Source organism: Rhinoraja longicauda, chromosome 24 (assembly GCF_053455715.1).
Source record: "Rhinoraja longicauda isolate Sanriku21f chromosome 24, sRhiLon1.1, whole genome shotgun sequence".
Classification (NCBI taxonomy): domain Eukaryota; kingdom Metazoa; phylum Chordata; class Chondrichthyes; order Rajiformes; family Arhynchobatidae; genus Rhinoraja; species Rhinoraja longicauda.
The window spans coordinates 28,662,094-28,685,720 of record NC_135976.1 but is presented as its reverse complement, the minus strand read 5'-3'; the positions used below and the strand labels follow the sequence as shown (position 1 = coordinate 28,685,720).

The following is a 23,627-nucleotide window of genomic DNA, read 5'->3' as shown; positions in this document are numbered from 1 at the left end:
GGGGATATTGAACCGCGGCCATCTTGGACGGGATGGTCCAGGCGATGCTTCCACTGCGCCTCCGGTTGAGTTTCTGAACAGTGGTCACGTTGGGGTTTTGAATGGTGACGGTACAAGTGTTCTTGATGATGTTATTTGGGTTTCTCTTTGTCGAGTTTTTAATGAGGAAAATGTCGGGATTTTTGGTGGCAATTAACGGAAAGTTGCTGCCAGCAGCCGTCCTTGGCTTTTCACCGGCCACTATCGAAGGGTTTTGGTTGGTTGTTCTTGGCTTCTGAGCGGACGTGAGCAAAGGGCTTCTTGAGATGATCCTCCAAGGGTTCTTCTCGATGGTCGCTGACAATTTCTTGCTGATGTTTAACTCAGGGTTCCTCGCCACAGTTATCCAAGACCCATCGGCGTTCTCGATGGCAGTAGTCCGATGACATCCAGTGGGACTCACCGAGGAGTGGCTAGTAGAGGGACGAGGGGCTGAATGACTTTCATCTTCGTTCCTAGCAGAAGCCTTGGTTGGCCCATCATCAGCATACCTAAAGATCGCTGCTTCAGGGTACTTTGTAGCAATGGCTGAAATATTTGCAGTGATGTTTGACCTGTGGTTGTTCATTAGTCTTTCCTTAAGCCCTTTTGCAGTAGGGCATAATTTCTTTCTGGTAAAAAAACCCACGAAAGACCTTGGGATGTTTATACAAATTCAAAGTGGTGGATTGAAGCAAATCATTATTTCTGTTGGTAACCGCAGATGGCAATTTAATTCTAGGGCTTTTAGTGGATATTACCCTCTAGAACCCTTAGTTGTCGGACTGGAAATCCGGGCAGCATTTCCCGTGGCTGTAAATTGTTCATTACTTGGACGAAGCAACTTTTTGGCTTCAGCTATTAAAGGAATCAGGTACTTTCTGTGATGTGTTCCCCATCCAGGCTGCGCACAGAAGGATAGCAGATCTTCTGGGTCAGGTTCAATCCCAATTACTTCACACAGAGAGGATTTGGTATCCTCATCAGCTGAAGGGAGACCGCAGAGAGAGTTATAAATTATACGATAGGATACGATAGATCTTTACAGGAAAAAAACAACTGCGGATGCTGGTTGAAATCGAAGGTAGACACAAAATGCTGGAGTAACTCAACGGGTCAGGCACCATCTCGGGAGAGAAGGAATGGGTGACGTTTTGGGTCGAAACCCTTCTTCAGACTGACGTATAGATCAGTCTGAAGAAGGGTCTCGACCCGAAACGCCACCCATTCCTTCTCTCCCGAGATGCTGCCTGACCCGCTGAGTTACTCCAGCATTTACTGTCTACCTACGATAGAACTTTATTTATCCCAGGAGATAAATTGATCTGCCAAGTCATAAAAGTGTATGACTTAATACCATGAAACATTTGGTCCGTTCATTCATTCATCCATTCATTCATTCATCCATCCATCCATCCATCCATCCATTCCTTCATTCATTGAACCATGGCGGCACGGTGGCGCAGTGGCAGAGTTGCTGCCTTACAGCGAATGCAGCCCCGGAGACTCAGGTCGATCCTGACCACGGGCGCCGTCTGTACGGAGTTTGTACGTTCTCCCCTTGACCTGCGTGGGTTTTCTCCGAGATCTTCGGTTTCCTCCCACACTCCAAAGACGTACAGGTATGTAGGTTAATTGGCTGGGCAAATGTAAAAATTTTAAAAAAATTGTCCCTAGTGGGTGTAGGATAGTGTTAGTGTGCGGGGATCGCTGGGCGGCGCAGACCCTGTGGGCCGAAGGGCCTGTTTCTGCGCTGTATCTCTAAATCTAAAAAAAATTCATTCATTCATCCATCGGGGTACTGATTAGGAATGATCAGCCATGATCACATTGAATGGCAGTGCTGGCTCGAAAGGCCGAATGGCCTCCTCCTGCACTTATTGTCTATTGTCTAAAATCCAATCGAAGATTGTCCGAGGGTATGCAATGCATTCAGGACCTCTCTCTAGTTGTTGGTAAGATGGTTCAGTTGCCATAACAACTGGGAAGAATCTGGAATTGTGCATTTTCCTGTAGCTGTACACCTGTACCTTTAGCCTGATGGGAGAGGGGTGAAGAGGGACTGGCCAGTTCTCTGAATGCATTCAAGAGAGAGCTAGATAGAGCTCTTAAGGATAGCGGAGTCAGGGGGTATGGGGAGAAGGCAGGAACGGGGTACTGATTGAGAATGATCAGCCATGATCACATTGAATGGCGGTGCTGGCTCGAAGGGCCGAATGGCCTCCTCCTGCACCTATTGTTTATTGTCAAACACATAGTAGAGGTAGACTGGTGAGTAGGATGGTCTTTGGTTTTCTCATGGGCGGCTGGGAGAAAATAGTCCTTTGAGTCTCTGCTTTGAATGGAAAGAGTAACCATGTGGGCTCAGTCTTGACTGAGATGCCTCCCAACTATTGAGCAGCTTTGCCGAGCCTTGCTGCCCTGACCCACACACTAGGAGTAGCACATGGACCATAGCGGTGTATACATTCGTGTCTGGCATGGGTGAATGAGGGGGAGGGAGGGTCAGGATAAAATGAATAGGAGGAAGTCACAAGCAGAAAATGAAAGAAGGACACAAAGCGCTGGAGTAACTCAGCGGGTCAGGCAGCGTCTGTGGAGAAATATGATGGGTGATGTCTTGGGTCGGAAACCCTTCTTCAGGCTCAGTCTTGGTCTGAAGAACTAGGGGTCTGAAGAAGGGTCTCGACTCGAAACTTCACCCATCCCTTTTCTCCAGAAATGCTCCCTGAACTGCTGAGTTTATTCCAGCACTTTGTGTCTATCTTCGATATAAACCAGCATCTGTAGTTCCTTCCGACTCAAGCAGAAATCGGAATTTAGAAGCAAAAACACAAACAACAGAGCAATTATTTGTTGACGAGCTTAGATACATAGATCCATAGGAAATAGTTGCAGAGTAGGCCATTCGGCCCTTCCAGCTAGAGCTGCCATTAAATGTGATCTTGACTGATCATCCACAATCAGTACCCCGTTCCTGCCTTCTCCCCATGTCCCTTGATTCCGCTAAGAGCTCTATCTAACTCTCTTTTGAATGCATCCAGTGAATCGGCCTCCACTGCCTTCTGAGGCAGAGAATTCCACAAATTCACAACTCTCTGGGTGAAAAGGTTTTTCCTCATCTCAGTTCTAAATGGCCTCCCCTTTATTCTTAAACTGTGGCCCCTGGTTCTGGACTCCAGCATCGGGAACATGTTTCCTGCATGTCGCGTGTCCAATTCCTTAATAATTTTATATGTTTCTATAAGATCCCCTCTCATCCTTTTAAATTCCAGTGAATACAAGCCCAGTCGCTCCATTCTTTCATTGTATGTCAGTCCCACCATCCCGGGAATAAACCTGGTGAACCTGCGCTGCACTGCCACAATAGCATGGATGTCCTTCCTCAAATTAGGAGACCAAAACTGCACACAATACTCCAGGTGCGGTCTCACCAGGGCCCTGTACAACTACAGAAGGACCTCTTTGCTCCGATACTCAAATCCTCTCGTTATGCAGGACAACATGCCATTAGCTTTCCTCAATGCCTGCTGTACCTGCGTGCATGCTGCAGCTTCTCACGATCCATAGCATATCTCAAATTCAAACATCTGACATCGCACAGAGTGCTAAAAGATTTTTAAACCAGTTTCATATGTTATTAATTATGCTAGATGTTTTAACATAACTTAATACGTATCTAAATGGTACTGTACCTGTAAAACTTACCAAGAGGAAATCAGAGGAGCTTCTAAATGTGGATCACAGTCAGAACACGCGATTTATAGAGTGTATCCTCCCCTTAAAAGCCGATTGTACTTAGCAACCAACCACACATTAGGAAATATCCACTACACCTAATTTAGACACTTTGAAGATGATGCTGTATGTGGAATGGGTATTGGGTCTGGCAGCAAAGTTCACTGATCACAAGCAGCATGAACAGGATGTCTCTGAATCGGTATTTGGAACATTCTTTGGAGGTGGAATGTTAGTGAGGCTTAGCCAGCTAACTTTACAACACAGAAAAAGAGACACAACGTGGTGGAGTAACACAGCAGGTCAGGCAGCATCTCTGCAGAACATGGAGAGGTGATGACTTGGGTCAGGATCCATCTTCAAACCCAGGTGTCTGTAGATGGTTCTCTGACCTGAAACGTGCGAGGAAACCGGAGCTGCTGGAGGAAACCCACGTGATCACAGGGAGAACATGCAAACTTCACGCAGACAGCAGCAGAGATAGATGGGACACAGGTGTCTGGCGCCGTGAGGCAGCGGCTCCACCTGCTGCACCACTGTTTGTTCAATGCTCAAGACTATCTCCAGTGTCCGTCTACAGCTTGTAGTGTTCCCAAAGGGGAAGTTAATTATAAACAGTAAACCATTCTTTACACTAAACATGTTACGTTCACATAGGGTGGCACAGCGGTAGTCACTGCCTTGCAGAGACCTGGATTCGATCCTGACTACAAGTGATGTCTGTACAGAGTTTGTACGTTCTTCCTGTGACCAGGTGGGTTTTCCCCAGGTGCTCTGGTTTCCTCCCACATACCAAAGACATGCAGATTTGTTGGTTAATTTGCTTCTGTAAATTGCAACTGGTGTGTAGGATAGAACTAGTGTGTGATTTATCGTTGGTCAGCGCAGACTCAATGGGCCAAAGGGGCCTGTTTCCATGCTGTATCTAACTTAAACTAAATCCTCTATTTCACCAGCGTGGAATCATTTCAGAGTGTATAAAATTCAATGCTGAATAAGATGCACCTTTTAGTACATGTATGTACTTGGAAACAGATTTAAGGTGCGCCACTCATTTATGTAGAACTCTTCTCAGCAAAATCTTACGACTTAAATCCTTTATCGCTGATGCCTGCTATTTATCTCCAGTATGTATGCAGGTAACAAACAATTTTTTGACTTTGAAATGCCTTGTTGATGGGGAAAAAGACAACAAGATTCAAGACCTCTTGGTAAGAAATCTATTTTTATTAATTGTATTTACCGTCAGGTGTAAATATGCAATACCTATACATTTTTAACATTTACAACATGTGGATTCAAAAGGCACATAGAAGTTGCACTTTGAATTAGTTGAAATATCCCAGCAGTACAAACAAAACCCTATTAAGAGAGAGCAGCTTTGGATTTAGAAGTTTGTTAATAAAGTACAAAAAGGAATAACTTCTTTACATGCATTTTTAGTTACAAAGTACATCGAATGTATGGAAAAAATACCGATTCTACTGTATCAAAATCATGTTTATTGCTTATAAATTATTAAAAATATATTGTCATATAAGATTTAAAAATAAAAATACTAATTGGTCCAATCAATTAAGGTGTGACTTGGAAGCATTACATTATGTTGCACTGTGAGCAAGATTGTTACACTGAAGCAATATTAAAATGTAATCTGCTTCAAAACTCAATGATCCGTATCAAGAGCAACCTACCTTTTGATTTATCATCGTCATACAGATGGACAAATATTGCACTCATTTTTAGCCTCCAGAAGTTCGAAGTTAAGGAATGCCTTCACATGCTAGCAGAGTATTTCATAGAGTTTAGAGATGCCGTACAGAAACAGGCCCTTCGGCCCACCCAGTCCACGCCAACCAGCACACGAGAACTATTCAACACACTAGGGACGATGTACAATGTGTTCGATTCTGGGCACCATTTGTAGGAAATAAGTTGTCCAGCTGCGAAGGGTACAGTGAAGGTTTACGAAGATGTTGCCAGGACTCGAGGGTGTGAGCTCTCGGGAGAGGTTGAGCAGGCTGGGACTCAGGAGGATGAGTGGTGATCTCATAGGTGTATGAAATCATGAGAAGAAAAGATCGGTTAGATGCACAGTGTACGAAAATAACTGCACATACTGGTACAAATCGAAGGTATTTGTTCACAAAATGCTGGAGTAACTCAGCAGGTCAGGCAGCATCTCATCTCTCCTGAGATGCTGCCTGACCTGCTGAGTTACTCCAGCATTTTGTGGTTAGATGCACAAAATCTCTTGACCAGATGAGAAGAAATTGAGAACCAGAGGACACAGGTTCAAGGCGAAGGGGGGAAAACTTAATAGGAATCTGAGGTGTTAACTTTTTCAGTCAAAGGGTGGTGGGTTTATGGAACGAGCTGCCAGAGGTGGTAGGTGAGGCAGGGACGATCGCAACGTTTAAGAAACAATTAGACAGGCGCATGGATAAGACAGGTTTGGAGGGACGTGGGTTAAACACAGGCAGGTGGGGCTAGTGAAGATGCGACATGTGGGTTGACGTGGGCAAGTTGGGCCGAAGGGCCTGTTTCCACGCAGTATGTCTCGATGACACTAAGTTGTAAGTGGCTCTCAAGAAATGCCAATTACTAAGGATTAGGATTCCTGGCTGGTTATCTGATCCTTCGGGGATAATTTAGTACATTTCTCTCATGCAGACATCAATCAGATAACTTACAGGGTCATTCCTGCCCAGTTACTCAGTATAGCTCAGTTACTCTGGTCTTACCCACCAATGCCAATGTACAGAGAGATGGGTGAGTGGAGATTAAGGTTAGCGATTCTTGAATGAATCAGTTAATTTCAGCATTGTTTTCAATATCCAGAAACTGAACCAAAAAGCTTTCTATTTAGTTTTTGTTATTCACAAACAATAATGCAAATTTGGAACAATACAGAGTTTTTGCACATCAATTCATGCATGCAGAAATTGATAACATTACTTAAAATAGACCCAAAGTGCTGGAGCAACTCAGCAGGTCAGGCAGCATCTCTGGAGAAAAGGAACAGGTGACGGTTCGAGTCGGAACCCTTCTTCAGACTGTTAAATATATAGTTGTCATGACTCAAGTGGTATGGTAAATACATCTTGGCAGGCAGTTTTGTTTAAGGAAAAGATTACAAAAAAAACGAATAAAATCTCAAAAAAATACATATCAAAATTTGTTTCTTAAAAACTGCGATTAACATATTTGTTACTTAAGACAAAATAAATGTAATGCATTTCTTTCAAAGGTCAAGTAGTTCTGATTTACAAGAGCAGGCAGTTCCATTGAGCTTTTCCTAAACCACCCCCCCCCTCACTCCCTTGACGTTACAGTAGAAATAAAATCAAAAGCAGCAAATAATAAATGCATCTGACACACCTCAAGTAAATTTGTGTTGCGGCATTTGTCTAAATCTTAGATGTACGTGCTATTTACAGGCATTTATCAGCTGAGTATTAATGTTAATAATCATAAGGAATAGCAGTATAATTCGACCATTCGGACAATCAAGTCTACTCTGCCATTCAATCATGGCTGATCTATCTCTCCCTCCTAACCCCATTCTCCTGCCTTCTCCCCATAAGCTCTTACACCTGCACTAACAAGAATCTATCTATCTTTCTCGGCCTTAAAAATATCCACTGACTTGGCCTCCGCAGCCTTCTGTGGCAAAGAATTCCACAGATTCACCACCTCTGACTAAAGAGATTTCTCCTTCCTAAAATAAACTCCTTTTAATATGAGGCTATGACCTGTGGTCCTAGACTCTCCCACTAGTGGAAATATTCTCTCCACATCCACTCTATCCAAGCCTTTCACTATTCTGTACGTTTCAATGAGGTCCCCACTCATTCTTCTAAACTCCAGCGAGTACAGGTCCAGTGCCGACAAATGCTCACCATAGGTTAACCTACTCATTCCTGGGATCATTCTTGTACATTTTTGTACACAAGCCCTCTTGAAAGAAATGCTAGCATTGAGTTTTCTTTCTTTACTACCGATAGTAGAATAAATTGATTAGATTCAGAGAATAAGTTTAACCCACACAATGAGTGGAAACATTACAATATTTAACAGCCTTGTTGTTATAAGAGCATTTGGTTGCAGCATAGATTATTACTTAAATATCATTTTAAAGGTGGATACATTTTTTAAGAAATGGCAGCTACCACTATGTACTCCAGGAAAGCTAGCTACGTTTTGAGCTGGAAAATCAAAGATCAGACATTTTTAAACACTTGTTCAGAATTATCTTTCTTTTAAAATATTATACATCAAACATTACTTTTTGTTCATTGCTTGTTTGTTCAAATAAATGTATCTACATACATACGTAACATACACAAAATATATATGGATGCAAGAAAATACTAAATTCTATCTGCACTGTAGTTTAATTTCATAGGATCATAAGATCATAAGTAATAGGAGCAGAATTAGGCCATTCGGCCCATCAAGTCTACACCGCCGTTTAATCATGGCTGATCTATTTCTTCCTCCTAACCCCATTCTCCTGCCTTCTCCCCATAACCTCTGACAGCCGTACTAATCAAGAATCTATCTATCTCTGTCTTAAATAGATCCAGACTTTGCCTCCACAGCCTTCTGTGGCAAAATTTCCACAGATTCACCACCCTCTGACTAAACAAACTCCTCCTCCTCTTCTTCCTAAAAGAACGTCCTTTAATTCTGAGGCAATGACCTCGAGTCCCAGAGGTCATAGCCTAGTCCTAGAGGTCATTATCAAATTCGATTCTTATGATGTTAATTTAGTTCATGCACACTGGCCATGTGTAAAACAAGGAAATACTCGAAGACATTCAAAAGGCTTTCACAATCTATTTTAGAAAGTATTGTGAGAAGGTAAGTAGAGAGGAACATTTTTGACAATCTCAGGAATAATTATTGAAAGAACCTCTACATAATGATGTGCATGAAGGAACTGCATACGCTGGTTTACACCGAACATAGACACAAAGTGCTGGAGTAACTCAGCGGGACAGGCAGCATCTCTGGAGAGAAGGAATGGGTGATGTTTCGGGTCGAGACCCTTCTTCAAACCCTTCTCCAGGCTGAAGAGTCTCGACCCGAAATGCCACCCATTCCTTCTCTCCAGAGATGCTGCCTGTCCTGCTGAGTTACTCCAACATTTGTGCACTTTGTCGTGTTCCCAGTTGGATGTAGTTGATGAGATAAGCTGCAAGGCTTGCAAGTAACAGGGCAGATTTAATCTATTCTCAGTAGAGTTACGATAAATGTGGAGCAATTAATATTAATTTTATTTAAACTATTCCCAGTTATCAAAAATCCAGAATCATAATAGATGGCTTGTATTAAAATAACTTTTGTAAATTAACTTGAAGCAATCTGTAATTGTAAGGTATTAAAAATGTAATTAGGTTTACAAGAATCATAAAATCACTTGCTTCACGGAGTGGTGAAGAAATCCACATTTCATCCGTAGCGTTTAGTCCTCATTGTTAGATTTAATTAATCGGATAAATTAACTCAATTCAAATGCATCCATGCACAATTTAGAGCGATTTTGGTAGATACCAATTTCATTGATTCATCTCAACTCCTCCTACAAGCCATCTATTATGATTCTGGATTTTTGATAACTGGGAATAGTTTAAATAAAATTAATATTAATTGCTCCACATTTACCTGCTAGACCTCTTGTCCTTTGCTGCCCAAGGAGTTAGTGTCAATTTAAAATGAATTGCAGTACTTTACAAATCCCACAAGAATATTCAATAATGTTTAAAATGTACAATGCTTTCTAATTTTTTTCAATGTCGCAAACCGCACAAATACTGTAACCGTCACCTTTGTCTGCTTAAGTCCCAACTATGAACCGCTGAAACACAAAATCGACAAGCCTTCTCATTTCAGAGGTTTGGATAAAATTTGTGCCAAACCTGACTTCTTTCAAAAGAGAGTAAAATGAAACATTCTGCATCATTTCCTCATTCTAATTTAATTTAATGTGCATTGTAAAATTACTGCTCGTGGAATTCATGGTTGAATTTAGTGTAGTTTATTGCAGAAAAAAAACCCCAAAACAACCTCCTGTATTATGGACACGGCCCAGACCAACACACAAACCAACCACCCTTCCACTGACTCCATTTATACCTCACACTGCCTCGGCAAGGCCAGCAGCATAGTCCAGGACGAGTCGCACCCTGGCCACTTCCTCCCCTCGGCAAAAGGTATAGAAGTATGAAAACGCACACCTCCAGATTCAGGGACAGTTTCTTCCCAACTGCTGTCAAGCAACTGAACCATCCTACCAACAACTGGAGCGCAGTCCTGAGCTACTTTATACTCATTGGAGAACCTCAGACTATATTTGATCAGGCTTTACTGGACCTTATCTTGCACTGAACGTTATTCCCTTTATCATGTATCTGTACACTGTAGATAGCTCGATTGTAATCATGTATTGTCTTTCCGCTGACTGATTAGCACACACCAAAAGCTTCTCACCGTACCTCGATACATGTGACAATAAACTAAACCAAACTCGGTATCAGTCACAATTCCCCAATCCTCCATCACTATCCATTTCCCTTCTTTCACCTACATCATACCATCTTAATGTATTGCCTCAGCATGGTAGCAATCGTTTCTTTAATCCCTGAAGAAAAAACAAATTTTAAAGCCTAATGGCGTGTTTAAGGCTGCAATTATAAAATAATTTTAAAAACCTCCATCAGCTGTTCAACCTTTCCCTCGGCAGCTTATAATGCCCGAAGTGCACAAGTGATTAGCTGTACTGTTAATTCCAGGGTCTACAAATAATTGTTCACTTTAGTATATTGACCTATAATTCAGCAAATAATTAACATTTCCTTCGGCGGGACAGGCAGCATCTCTGAGTGACGTTTTGGGTTGAGACCCTTCTTTAGATCAGCATCTGGTGTGCAAGACACCCAACTGCATTAATCGGGTTTATTGACACTTCAGTTCAGTCTTTAGACTTTAGAGATATGGTGTGGAAATAGGCCCTTCGGCCCACCAAGTCCACGCTGTTCATATTACACCTATGATTTCATTTTCACTATCATTATTGGACAGTCTACACAGCTTTGAGAAAATAAGTAATTTAAAAAAAGTCTCCTTGGATTTAAAAAATACACCCTAAAATACTGATATGTTAAACCAAACATCTCAAGCAATAGGATGTGTAGAGGATGTTTCCATTAGTGGGAGAGTCTAGGACCAGAGGCCAAAGCCTCAGAATAAAAGGATGTTTCTTTAGAAAAGAAATGATGAGGAATTTCTTCAGAGGGTGGCGAATCTGTGGAATTCATTACCACAGACGACTGTGGAGGCCAAGTCAATGGATATTTTTAAGGTGGAGATTGACAGATTCTTGATTAGTACGGGTGTCGGGGGTTATGGGGAGAAGGCAGGAGAATGGGGTTGATACGGAAAGATAGGTCGGCCATGATTGAATGGCGGAGTAGACTTGATGGGTCGAATGGCCTAATTCTGCTCCTAGAACGTATGAATATTGTATTAGTCGTAGAGTCTACTTATCAGTCACGTTTTTGTCAAAATGGAATATGTCCCTTTGGGATCAACGCATATAATTTCTCCATAAAGCAATGTTTGACCACCTGGAATAGATCAATCACAGCAAGGCAAGTCAAACAGAAGTCACAAACTTTCTGTTCACTTATCATAATGTTTTCTTAGCTAGTTCAAAGGCTCCAGGGTGCCATTGCAAAGAGTTCTCTTCTGCTCTCTTTCACATGCCAACTGCTGGATTTTCCAACACGTTGCAGGAGGCAGCAAGTTAACTGAGAACGTGTGTGATCCAGAAGACCTTGATCATAGATGGCGCTGCTGCTGAGCAAAGCTGGGAGCAACATGGAAGGAGGCCTGGGACACACTCCATATGCTGGTATCATTTTAAATGCTGATGGCCAGCCAAAACGCAGAACGAGATGACGCACGTTCCTCTGGTTCTCCCACAATTGCAGTTCGTGCGCCAAGATGATGATATCATTGGAGTCCAAACTGCTAGTGCCCGATGTCAACTGATTGTTAAATGGTTGCTGCAGAACAGATCATTAAAAACAAACACAGAAGTCTCAGACATTTGACTCTTCTTTGGAAACCTAATACTTAAGTGATACTCTATGCCCCCCCCCCCCCCCCCCATCCCCTCCACCCCAGCCCAATCTTTTAACCCATTAACTTCATACTCCAAGGGCATCAGAACTACCAAAGGTTGTTCCAAAGATGGACCCAAAATGCTGGAGGGCGTGCTGCGTAGGTTTACTAGGTTAATTCCCGGAATGGCGGGACTGTCGTATGTTGAAAGACTGGAGTGACTAGGCTTGTATACACTGGAATTTGGAAGGATGAGAGGGGATCTTATTGAAACATATAAGATTATTAAGGGGTTGGACACGTTAGAGGCAGGAAACATGTTCCCAATGTTGGGAAAGTCCAGAACCAGGGGCTACAGTTTAAGAATAAGGGGTAGGCCATTTAGAACGGAGACGAGGAAAAACTTTTTCAGTCAGAGAGTTGTAAATCTGTGGAATTCACTGCCTCAAAAGGCAGTGGAGGCCAAGTCTCTGAATGCATTCAAGAGAGAGCTAGATAGAGCTCTTAAGGATAGCGGAGTCAGGGGGTATGGGGAGCAGGCAGGAACGTGGTACTGATTGAGAATGATCAGCCATGATCACATTGAATGGGGGGGGGGGGGGGACGACGTACAAACTCCGTACAGACAGCACCCGTGATCAGGATGGATCCCGGGTCTCTGGCGATGTAAGGTAGCAACTCTACCGCTGGGGTACTGCTGCTCAAAATGTTGTTGGTCAAAGTCTGTACGGAAGGACCTGCCACTGAACATCGCTAATCGTTTAAGTGACTCTGAATAAAGTTTAATGACCCAGTAACTAATGGGTGTAAAACAGAACAATGTTGTTTCGATCACTTTGCAACCTATTTTGCAGTGCTGGTTGTAAATTAAAGAGACACTTGAATTTGTCGCTCAAGTAATGGTGACTGCCCCAAACATGATATGCAGGTACTTGGAAGTTAAGGAATCAAACTAGCATTAAAAAGGCATAAATGACAGGGCTAGTCCAGCTATTTAACTCCCAGATTAAAACTAAACACCAACAATAACTTTTGCAAATGATCCTGTGGTCACTTTGATAACTAAGATAATACGGCATTCTATATAGTTCAGTGGAAGTCTTCACTGAATAGATTATATCTATGTACTAAAACTCTCGTTTGTTTGTTTGTTTCTTTGTTCCTGAACTACAGCCAAAATAGTACACGATAGCGCGACAATTTTAGACCTATCTCACCGTCGTCCCTATGGTGCTAATGGAAGAAGTTTCATTGAAATGTGTGTTACATTTTTTAAGTAATTCACATTTTAAAGATTAAATCTATCTCCTCGAGAGGAAGGGGGGAGGGAGGGAGGGGGAGGATAAGGGGGGGGGGGGTGAGGGGGATGGAGTGGGGGAGGGAGGGGAAGGGGGGGTGGGGGAGGGGGAGAGGGGGGGAGGAGAGGGTGCTGCACCAATGCAGGAGAGGTTTGGGCCCCACTTAGTCTAGTTTCATCTAATGGTCTTAAATGTACTCAACGCAATAAAACATTTAATTACCACCACAATAATTATTTCTTTAGGCATCATAACAATACAATAATGAAGGCTGAGTTATTGTAGTTATGTGATGTTATCAGATTTCACAGATTCACTATTTCCAGCCACTACATGTTCCATCCCTCATCTACCATTACAAGAATTCTCTGCCTCAGAAGACAGTGGAGGCCAATTCTCTGAATGCATTCAAGAGAGAGCTAGATAGAGCTCGTAAGGATAGCGGAGTCAGGGGGTATGGGGAGAAGGCAGGAACGGGGTACTGATTGAGAATGATCAGCCATGATCACATTGAATGGCGGTGCTGGCTCGAAGGGCCGAATGGCCTCCTCCTGCACCTATTGTCTATAAGTACCATCACAAAGTGTCACCCCATCACACTGGGGCAGCACAGTGGCACCACGGTAGAGTTGCTGCCTTACAGTGCCAGAGACCAGATTTGATCCTGACTACTGAGTGCTGTAGGTTGTACGTTCTCCCTGTGACCGCGTGGGTTTTGTCCGGGTGCTCCGGTTTCCTCCCACATTCCAAAGACGTTGGTAAAAATTGTAAATTGCTCCTAGGGTGTAGGATAGTGCTAATGTACGGGTGATCGCTGGTCGGCGCGGAGACGGTAGGCCGAAGGGCATGTTTTGACGCTGTATCTCTAAAATCTAAAGTAAGGAACCAAAGTGGCTGTCAATTTGTTCACTGTATCCAACGAGAGACCTCGCTATACCTGATAGCACTGTCATTATTCCTGACACGTAGGCTGGTTTACTCAGCAAAATGATTCTAAACAGATTTGCAAAGTATATCCTTTCCATTCCCCCTCAAACCTTCTTATTTTATTTATGCACTGTAGAACACACAATTGCAACTTTACAGGTATTGAAAACAAATAAATGCGATTGCTATTTTTTTTTTTTGCGAATGGACAAACCACAATTGCAATATGCTATGGAATTTCTAAACACTTCAGTGATTCAGTCCATTAACTAATGATTGCTAATACTTAAAAGTCTTTTATTAAATGGGATTTATGGATTTTTATTACATTTTATTTTGTTTAAAAAACTTGTACCCACTCTATGCTACAAATCAGCGTCCTTTTCATTTAGGACTAAAAGGGTAAATATAAAAACACTAACAAGAAGTGCGAATCTACAATAGAATAATTGCTAAAGTTTGTAAAATATTATATACAGCAGAGTGGATATTGTACAAATACAAAAAGGACTATAAATAATAAACGACAGTTAAAACTGCAATTATCTAAAACCAGGAGAATAAAAATAGCATCAACTCACATCAGATTTCTACACAGCTTTAACTACTGGTTGGTAGAAGTATATCAATCTCTTTATTGGATGGGGTGATCAAGCTGTTATCCATGCCACATGTATTTGGAAGGTCCACTGTAGTGTTACAAACACCCATGGAAATTGCTGAGAGCTTCATGCAGGCTGGCGGATTTGGTTCATTAGATGGTGTCCCCAGTGGGACAACAGGAAGGGAACTCCCAGTGCCATCCTCCGAGCCCATCACTGGGCTGTGGTCCAAAGAGGGTTTTGACGATGAAACATCCTGGTGATTCCCTGCCTCGCGCCAGTTGAAGAAGCGCTGAGGTTGGGAGTTGGGAGTACTCGACTCATGCTTTGCAGATTGGAGCGGTCCACCTTCTCCGGTGGATCTCCCCAAAGGGTGAGGTGAAGCTGGTGACTGCGCAAGGCCAGGCTTTTTCGGGGGGATCGGCGGAGGGTTCCCTCGATCCACCCTTGGTGTCGTCGGCGATTTTATACCAGGTATCAGCGGGCTTTGCGGGCTGGAGACCTTGGTGGACGTTGGCGAGTGATTGGCCTCACCGATGGGCGTCTTTGTTGACGTGCCCAGCTGTCGATAGTCAGTGCCAAAGGGGGAATTATTTGTAGTTTTGAGGGTGCTTGGCTGGCTTGTGAACCTCGAAAGGACTTGGGTTACGGTATTGCGAGCCAACTGTTTGGCAGCTGAGCTGTCCAAGGTGGTGGGGGACAGATCCCTAGGGGGAGGGCTCTGTAGGACGCCTGTCTGCTGATCCTGCTCTGCTTGAGCCTGGAATTTAAACCGAGCGGCATGGAACCTTTGATTCAGCCCAGCTTGGTAGGAGGACTGGAAGCCGGAGGTAGGGCTCGCCGACCCGATTAACCGCTTCGTCAACACTGGGGACGAGCACGGCGAGGAAGACACGGACGAGGCGGCTGACGAGTTGACCGTGTTGCTCGGAGAAAAGGAACTCCCGCCAGCGAGATGCGAGGCCAAGCCAGTGGTCACGGCGGCGGTTCCATTTTCAACGACGTGGTCTGGTGCGGGTGAAGCCAGTTTGTTTTCACTTGGGAGAAAGACATCCGTCTCATTGTCAGTGGTCGACCGATCTTCACCATTGGTGCACGTAAGCGTGCCACAATGCCCGTTTAAATGCGGGACCAGCACCGATGGTTTAGACAATGCGCAATGCCCCTGTTTTGCGTCATTTCTGTTCGTCTCCTCCACATCTGGAAAATCGACCTGGCACGCTTTGCTCTTATTCGAGCCAGCCCCTTCTGACAAGCCAACCAGACAGCTTGCTTCGCTCCCCACTGCAGTACTAGGGTTGGCTGCTCCACTTTTTAGCTCTTCAATCATCTTTTTTAAGTGCTCCACTTCTTCACTGAGGGCTCGCGTTTGGTTTTCTTTACGGTTCAGCTTTGCCCTCAGCTGCTCCTTTTCAGTGTCAAACTCGGAGAGCTGCTTCTCCATTTGGGCTTCCTTCTGCAAGGCCCGTCTCTTCTCCGCGGCCAACTCTTCCTCCAGTTTACTGCTCCTCGCCAGCTCTTTCTCAAGCTTCAGTTTCAGCCCCGCAGCTTTCTGCACTTCCTCCGCTGTCTTGTTACTTGCTTTTTTGCATTCTTTCACCAATACTGTGGTCAGCTGCTTGTGGCGCGATCGTTCTTCATCCAACTGTGCGGACAATTTCTTCTGCTCCTTTTCCACCTTCTTCACCTGCGACTTTTCAAATTCCAGCTATGAATGTGAATTTTGGGGAAGAAGAGACAAAGAAAACAATATTTTAGTACATATATCAGTATTATCAGTATTTCCCTCAGTGCGAAGATTTTAGTTTAAAGGCACGGCGCGGTAACAGGCCCTTCGGCCCACCGAGTCCACTACTACTATCCCACACACACTAGGGACAATTTACATTTATACCAAGCCAATTAACCTACAGCCATGTACGTCTTTGGAATGCTGGAGGAAACCGAAAACCGCGGGGAAAACTCACGCAGGTCACGGGGAGAACGTACAAACTCCGTACAGACAAGCACCCGTAGTCAGGATCGAACCCGGGTCTCTGGCGCTGTAAGGCAGTAGCTTAACTGTGCCACCATGCCCACGCCCGCTTCTTCTCTTCTGTACACAAGTTATTATTTACCAAATATCTCTATTTTAACGCGAGCATTTGTTCCTGTCACTTATCGCAAGGCTACTGTTTAAAATGTCGTACAAAAGGCAACAGCTGTATCTTTTGGTTCATTTATAAATGAGCCCATTTGAGGTGAATGTTGTTGGAAACCAAACCAAACAAGGGAGCGGCAGGAACAGCTGGACTAGCAGTTCAATAGAATTACGTTAAGTATGATTTTAGTTTTAAATAGAAAAAAAAATAGATTTTTACTAAACATTCAATATTGTTTCATATACTGCTTATTCGTGTCCTGTTGCTACGGTTACTTGTCGGGGTTTGAAAACAAAGCGGGACATCATAATTTAAAATTGAATACTAACATGAAAGGCAACCATGAAATTGAACAATGACGTTATTAATCTAGCTATAAAAGAGTTGGAGCTGTGAGACATGTCCATACACCATGTGATCAGGGTGCCTTTTATATTCAACAATGGAAGAATCAGCTGTGGCCCACTGGCAGAAGCTTAGTTCTAGTCTGCACAAAGTTCATTGTCATACATCTGAGTGCAATACCCTAAATGTTTTTAATGCTTCATCAGATTCCTCCCTTGTCCCCTTCGCTAAAGTTATCTGTCATAGCATGCAGCATGGAAACAGGCCCTAGGGCCCAACTAGCCCATATCGACCAAGATATCCCATCTGAGCTTTTGCTCACGTTTGGCCCACATCCCTCTAAACATTTCCGTTTCATATACCTGTCCAACTGTCTTTTAAATGTTGTTATAGTGCGTGCCTCAACTACTTCGGCTGGCAGCTCATACCATACACCCATCTCTATCTAAGTGAAAACGTTGCCCCTCAGGTTCCCATTACATTTTTACCATCTCACCCGAAACTTATGTCAATAGACAATAGGTGCAGTAGGCCATTCAGCCCTTCGAGCCATTCAACGTGATCATGGCTGATCATTCACAATCAGTACCACGTTCCTGCCCTCTCCCCATATGTCCTGAATCTGCTATCATTAAGAGCTCTATCTAACTCTCTCTTGAAAGCACCCGAGAATTGGCCTCCACAGCCTTCTGAGGCAGAGAATTCCACAGCTTTACAACTCTCTGAGTGAAGAAGTTTTTCCTCATCTTCGTTCTAAATGGCCTACCCCTTATTCTTAAACTGTGGCCCCTGGTTCTGTCCTTTGGTTCTTGATTCCCCTATCCCGAGTAAGACACCATGCACATCGAACCTTAACTATTGCAATAGGGTGTCACAAACTAATAAACTGTCACAGCATAAATGACAGTAGGAAAGTTAAAAACATGAATACAATTTTGGAATAATAGTCACACAGCATGGAAACAGTTCCTTTGGCCCACTCTGTCCTTATTGATCAAGATGTCCCATTTAAGCTAGTCCCATTTCCTTGCATTTGGCCCATATCCCTCTAAATCTTTCCTATACTATAACTCAAGAGAGAGTTAGATAGAGCTCTTAAAGATAGCGGAGTCAGGGGGTATGGAGAGAAGGCAGGAACGGGGTACTGATTGCGGATGATCAGCCATGATCACAGTGAATGGCGGTGCTGGCGCGAAGGGCCGAATGGCCTACTCCTGCACCTATTGTCTATACCGGTCCAAGTGTTTTTAAAATATTGTTATTGTACCTGCCTCAACTACCTCCCCTGGCAGCTCGTTCCATATACTCACCACTACTTTAGAAATCATTAGGAAAACTAATCTAAAGGAAAAGGTGACATTTTGAGTGGAGACCCTTCTTCAGACTGGTATGTGAACTGATTCAGCAGCAACGAGAAATACACACACAAAAAACCCCCCCGCCATTGCAGGAATGAAGCGGGTTTTGACTGCATTGAATTTGTGTCTGCATCAAACCAGCAGGTGGCTCAACATCAACCCAAATCACAAAAGATATTATATGGAGTCATTCTTCCATGACTAATCTGTTGCCACAGATTTCCAGACTCCTGGTCGCTTAGCAACCAATGAAATCCAAAACTATTAAATCAGGTTCGTGATATTATTTAAGATACATGAATATACCTGATGTATGATCCTGACCCCGGGTGCAGAGCCTGTAGAGTTTGTACATTCTCCCTGTGCATTCAAGAGAGAGCTAAACAGAGCTCTTAAGGACAGCGGAGTCAGGGGGTATGGGGAGAAGGCAGGAACGGGGTACTGATTGAGAATGATCAGCCATGATCACATTGAATGGCGGTGCTGGCTCGAAAGGCCGAATGGCCTCCTCCTGCACCTATTGTCTATTGACCGCGTGGGTTTTCTCCAAGTGTTGCAGTTTCCGCCCATATTCCAAAGAGGTGTGGATTTGAAGATTAATTGGCTTCTGTAAATTGTCTCTAGCGTGGATAGAACTAGTGTACAGGTGATCGCTGTTCAGTACAGACTTGGTGGGCAGAAGGGCCTGTTTCCACACTGTATCTCTAAACTCAATATTCAGAATATTTAGTCATGGGCTTGTCTTTTGGGAAATATATTTTCTTGAAGGGAATTAGTTTATTTTGAATAAAAGCACAAACTTGGAAAATAATGTTTAGTGTAATGTAGGTGCAAGGAACTGCAGATGTTGGTTTGCAAACTGAGGGTCTGAAGAAGGGTCTATCTGTTTCCTCCACAGATGCTGCCGACCCCGCTGAGTTCCTCCAGCACTTTGTGTTTTGCTGATAAATATAATGTAGTTTTCCTTTCATTTAAAGTGCTTTTTAAAGATCACTGCCCATTACTGCAATGATATAGCGTCCAAGTAAGACTCACAGAGGTTCTTTTTGGTAGAAGGAGTGCAGAAATGGAGAATAAATGGGAGGTGGTCCTGCTGAAACATCCAACCATTCTTGTATGGGCTGACTCTGAAGAAGGGTTCCGACCCAAAACGTCACCTATCACTTTTTCTCCTGCGATGCTGCCTGACCTGCTGAGTTACTCCAGTATCTTGTATCTATCTTTGGTATAAACCAGCACCTGCTGTTCCTTCTGTCCTGAGATGTTGCCTGACTCGCTGAGTTACTCCAGCATTTTGTGTCTACCTACGATTTAAACCAGCATCTGCAGTTTTTTTTCCTACATACCTGCTGTTCCTTTCTACACAGAACTTAAAATTAATCTGATAGAGCTCGGCGGCACGGTGGCGCAGTAGTAGAGTTCCTGCCTTACAGACCCGGGTTCGATCCTGACTACGGGCGCTGTCTGTACAGAGTTTGTACGTTCTCCCAGTGACCTGCGTGGGTTTTCTCCGAGATCTTCGGTTTCCTCCCACACTCTAAAGATGTACAGGTTTGTAGGTTAATTGGCTTGGTATTGATGAATATTGTCCCTAGTGTGTGTAGGGTAGTATTAATGTGCGGGGATCGCTGGTCGGCGTGGACTCGGTGGGCCAAAGGGCCTGTTTCCACACTGTATCTCTAAACTAAACTAAACCAAAGTAGGCTGATGGAGATAGCCAGAAACAAAAAGTCTTCACAGAATGGAAAAGTGCAGAAGAGGTTAATTATAAAATTAGAAGGTATTTCTTCCCCTCAAGAATCTTTACTTTCTCAGAGGCTAGTCAAATATGTACTGGGCATTGAACGATGACAGTTCTTTAAAGAGAAACTTGATCATTTACTGAATAACTAAACAATTCCAGTTATTTAGGGCATGCTGTTACTTTGCTGAAATTAATGAAAAATAATGGCCTGCTTGGGTTTCAAGGACTTTATTCAACCACTTCAAGAGTTACAGAATTTCCAAAACATTTTCCTGAAGTGGCCACATTTTGTGTCCTATTTCCAGCTCTCTCACAACACTGTATGTAGCTAGAAGATTTTTCCAAACAGATTCCATCTCGTCTAAAACAGCTACATAATGCAGTTGTTAGCTCTGTTTGTGTAATGCAAGGTGCTAGTCCAGATTGTAAACATCTCTTAAGGGAATAGGTTACAAGCTTTTTCCATGTTTTTCTAAAAAGGACAGTGAATAAATAAATAACAACACAATGGGCTGTTGTGATGACCAGAAATCCATGTAATAGCTGCAGAAGCAAAGATGATGACATTTCTTTTCAGTGAACTGCCAGTTTTAAATATTGCCGGTGTTGTAGGGAGGCTTCTGACAAAGCCTGGCCAAGAAGCGGACAAGGGGCAGCACAGTAGCGCAGCGGTAGAGCTGATGCCTTACAGCGCCAGAGACCCGGGTTCTATCCTGACTTTGGATGCTGTCTGTACACGTTCTCCCTGTGACCACGTGGAATAGATAGGATACATGCACAAAGTAGGCAAATCAAGAACCAGAGGGCATAGGTTTGAGGCGAAGGGGGAAAGATTTAATAGGAACCCGAGGGGTAACTTTCTTTTCCACACAAAGTGTGGTGGGTGTATGGAACGTGCTGCCGGTGGAGGTAGTTGAGACAGGTGCAAGGTTTAAAAAGCATTTAGATAGGTACAGGGATGGAATAGGTTTAGAGGGATATGGGCTAAACGCAAGCAGGGGGGCCGAGTATAGATGGGCATGTTGGTCAGCATGGGCAAGTTGGGCCGAAGGACCGGTCTCCATGGTATAAAACCACCAAAAGTAGTTCATTTCAACTTCAGGACTTCCACATTTGAACTTGCATGTACAGAAACACAGAAGTCGCTTTTGGTTACGGGGAGTAACATTAATGAACGGCAACACTTTCATCATGACATTTGGACATCATAACTACGGTGCGGCCTAATCAGTTCCCGTTAAGTGGCCGACTGTGGCCTTCTCATAGCGTGTGGTGGGAATATGGAATGAGTTACCAGAGGAAGTAGTTGAGGCAGGTACCATAGCTAGTGACACTGCAGCCACTGTGGGAGCAGTTTGGTGAAGGAGATCACTCACAGTGCTGGGAAGACCTGTGGTGAGATGAGGCGGAGACCAGTGGAACAAACTCTCACACCACTAAATACCATTGACTGAAGTTGGTGAAAACAGAAAAAATATTGGTATTAAGTTAAAATTGGGGCACAGTGGCGCAGCGGTAGAGTTGCTGCCTTACAGCATCAGAGACTCGGGTTTGATCCTGACTACGGGTGCAGTCTGTGTGGAATTTGTATGTTCTCCCTGTGACCACGTGGGTTTTCTCCGGGTGCTAGGGTTTCCTCCCACACTCTAAAGCCGTACAAGTTTGACAGTTCGGTAAAAATTGTAAATTGCCTCTAGTGTGCAGGATAGTACAAGCGTATGGATTGATTGCTGGTCGGCGCGGACTGGATGGGCCAAAGGGTTTGTTTCAGCGCTGTATTTTGAACTGCGTCTAAAGTCTAAAATCTCTAAAGTAAAGTCTAGAATTTGTTAACATTGGCTAGATCAGGGAAAGACACAAAATACTGGAGCAACTTAGAAAATGGATAAGTGATGTTTCGAGTCAGGGCCCTTCTGTGGCTAGATCATACTCCCCAGTTTTTGTTAGATATGGCATGTCCCCCACTATCATTTAAAAAGGATGCTCACTCTAGCCCACCAAACCATTTCATATCTCCTCCAAAATGATAATGGGATACATGCACTTCTTTTGTCTTTTCTCACTCTTCCAATTCTTCTTGGGCTTATTGTCAATTTCTGTTTCAGTGTTTCACAGTGGAGACCTTGAGATTGTTTTTAAAAGACACAAAATGCTGGAGTAACTCAGCAGGACAGGCGGCATCTCCAGAGAGAAGGTATGAGCGATGTTTTGGGTCGAGACCCTTCTTCTAGGGTCTTCCTTCGCGATTCGAAACATCACCCTTTCCTTCTCTCCAGAGATGCTGCCTGTCCCGCCAAATTACTCCAGCATTTTGTGTCTGTCTTAGGTGTAAACCAGCATCTGCAATTCCTTCCTTCTCATAGCGTGTGGTGGGAATATGGAATGAGTTACCAGAGGAAGTAGTTGAGACAGGTACTATAGCAATATTTAAAAGACATTTGGTCACGTACATAGATAGGAAAGGTTCCGAGGGTTATGGGGCAAACGTGGGCAGGTGGGGACTTGCAAAGATGGGGGAATTTTCGACAGCATAGACAAGATGGAACGGCTTCTACGCTGTGTGACTCAACTACACTCTTCTCCGTACCTGTTGTGTGAGCCGTTCTCGTTCCTTCTCCAGCATGTAAGTCACGTCATCGCCTTCAGCCATGTCCTGGGCATATCTTCTCCTCTCCTCTTCCAGGTCCAAAATAACCTAGACAATGAAATTGCATTAAAAAAAACCATCAGTTTTTAATTCTTGCATTTTGTGAAAGGCCCTTAATAATGCTGTAAACTGCATTCAACAGCCACTGTATTAGTAACTCTACAATTGTACAATGTACAACTCCGTACATTGCAAGGGCCAGGAAGCGAGCGGGCAAGATCATCGCTGACCCCTCCCACCATGGCCACAAACACTTCGAAGCACTTCCCTCTTGAAGAAGGGTCTCGACCCGAAACGTCACCGATTCCTTCTCTCCTGAGATGCTGCCTGACCTGCTGAGTTACTCCAGCATTTTGTGAATAAATCCCTCTGGAAGGCGACTCCGGACTGTCAAAGCAGCCACAGCCAGATATAAAACAGCCTTTTTCGACGAGTGATAGTTCTCCTCAATAACCAAAGTCTGTAGTCTCTTTTTTGCTCTGGTTTATTTTCACCCGCATGTTTAGACCGTAATGGTGTTTCCTTATTGTTTAGATGTGTTTATGCTTTATTCTTAATTGTTAACTGTATGTTTGAGTTGTCATTTGTGAGCGGAGCACCAAGGCACATTCCTTGTATTTGCATACTTGGCCAATAAACTTATTCATTCATTCATTCAAAAGTCTGAAACACTGATTCT

At 43.6% G+C, this 23,627-nt stretch overlaps 1 protein-coding gene and 1 long non-coding RNA gene across 3 annotated transcripts in view; one reads left to right on the top strand and one right to left on the bottom strand.

The window, feature by feature from the left end:
- Nucleotides 1-23,627, top strand: part of LOC144605526 (uncharacterized) — a 30,446-nt gene that overhangs the window by 4,421 nt on the left and 2,398 nt on the right. The window contains exon 2 of the long non-coding RNA XR_013548862.1: nucleotides 4,885-4,967. This is a non-coding gene — a long non-coding RNA (uncharacterized LOC144605526). The remainder of the gene's footprint in view (nucleotides 1-4,884; nucleotides 4,968-23,627) is intronic.
- cttnbp2nlb (CTTNBP2 N-terminal like b) overlaps nucleotides 8,906-23,627 on the bottom strand; it is a 61,852-nt gene continuing 47,130 nt past the window's right edge. For both annotated transcript variants that reach the window (XM_078420895.1, XM_078420896.1), the window contains exons 4-6: nucleotides 22,889-22,996; nucleotides 14,693-16,421; nucleotides 8,906-11,828 (exon numbers count right to left, since the gene is read on the bottom strand). In XM_078420895.1, the coding sequence (XP_078277021.1) occupies nucleotides 14,712-16,421; nucleotides 22,889-22,996 (1,818 nt within the window). In that variant the 3' untranslated portion in view covers nucleotides 8,906-11,828; nucleotides 14,693-14,711. The remainder of the gene's footprint in view (nucleotides 11,829-14,692; nucleotides 16,422-22,888; nucleotides 22,997-23,627) is intronic.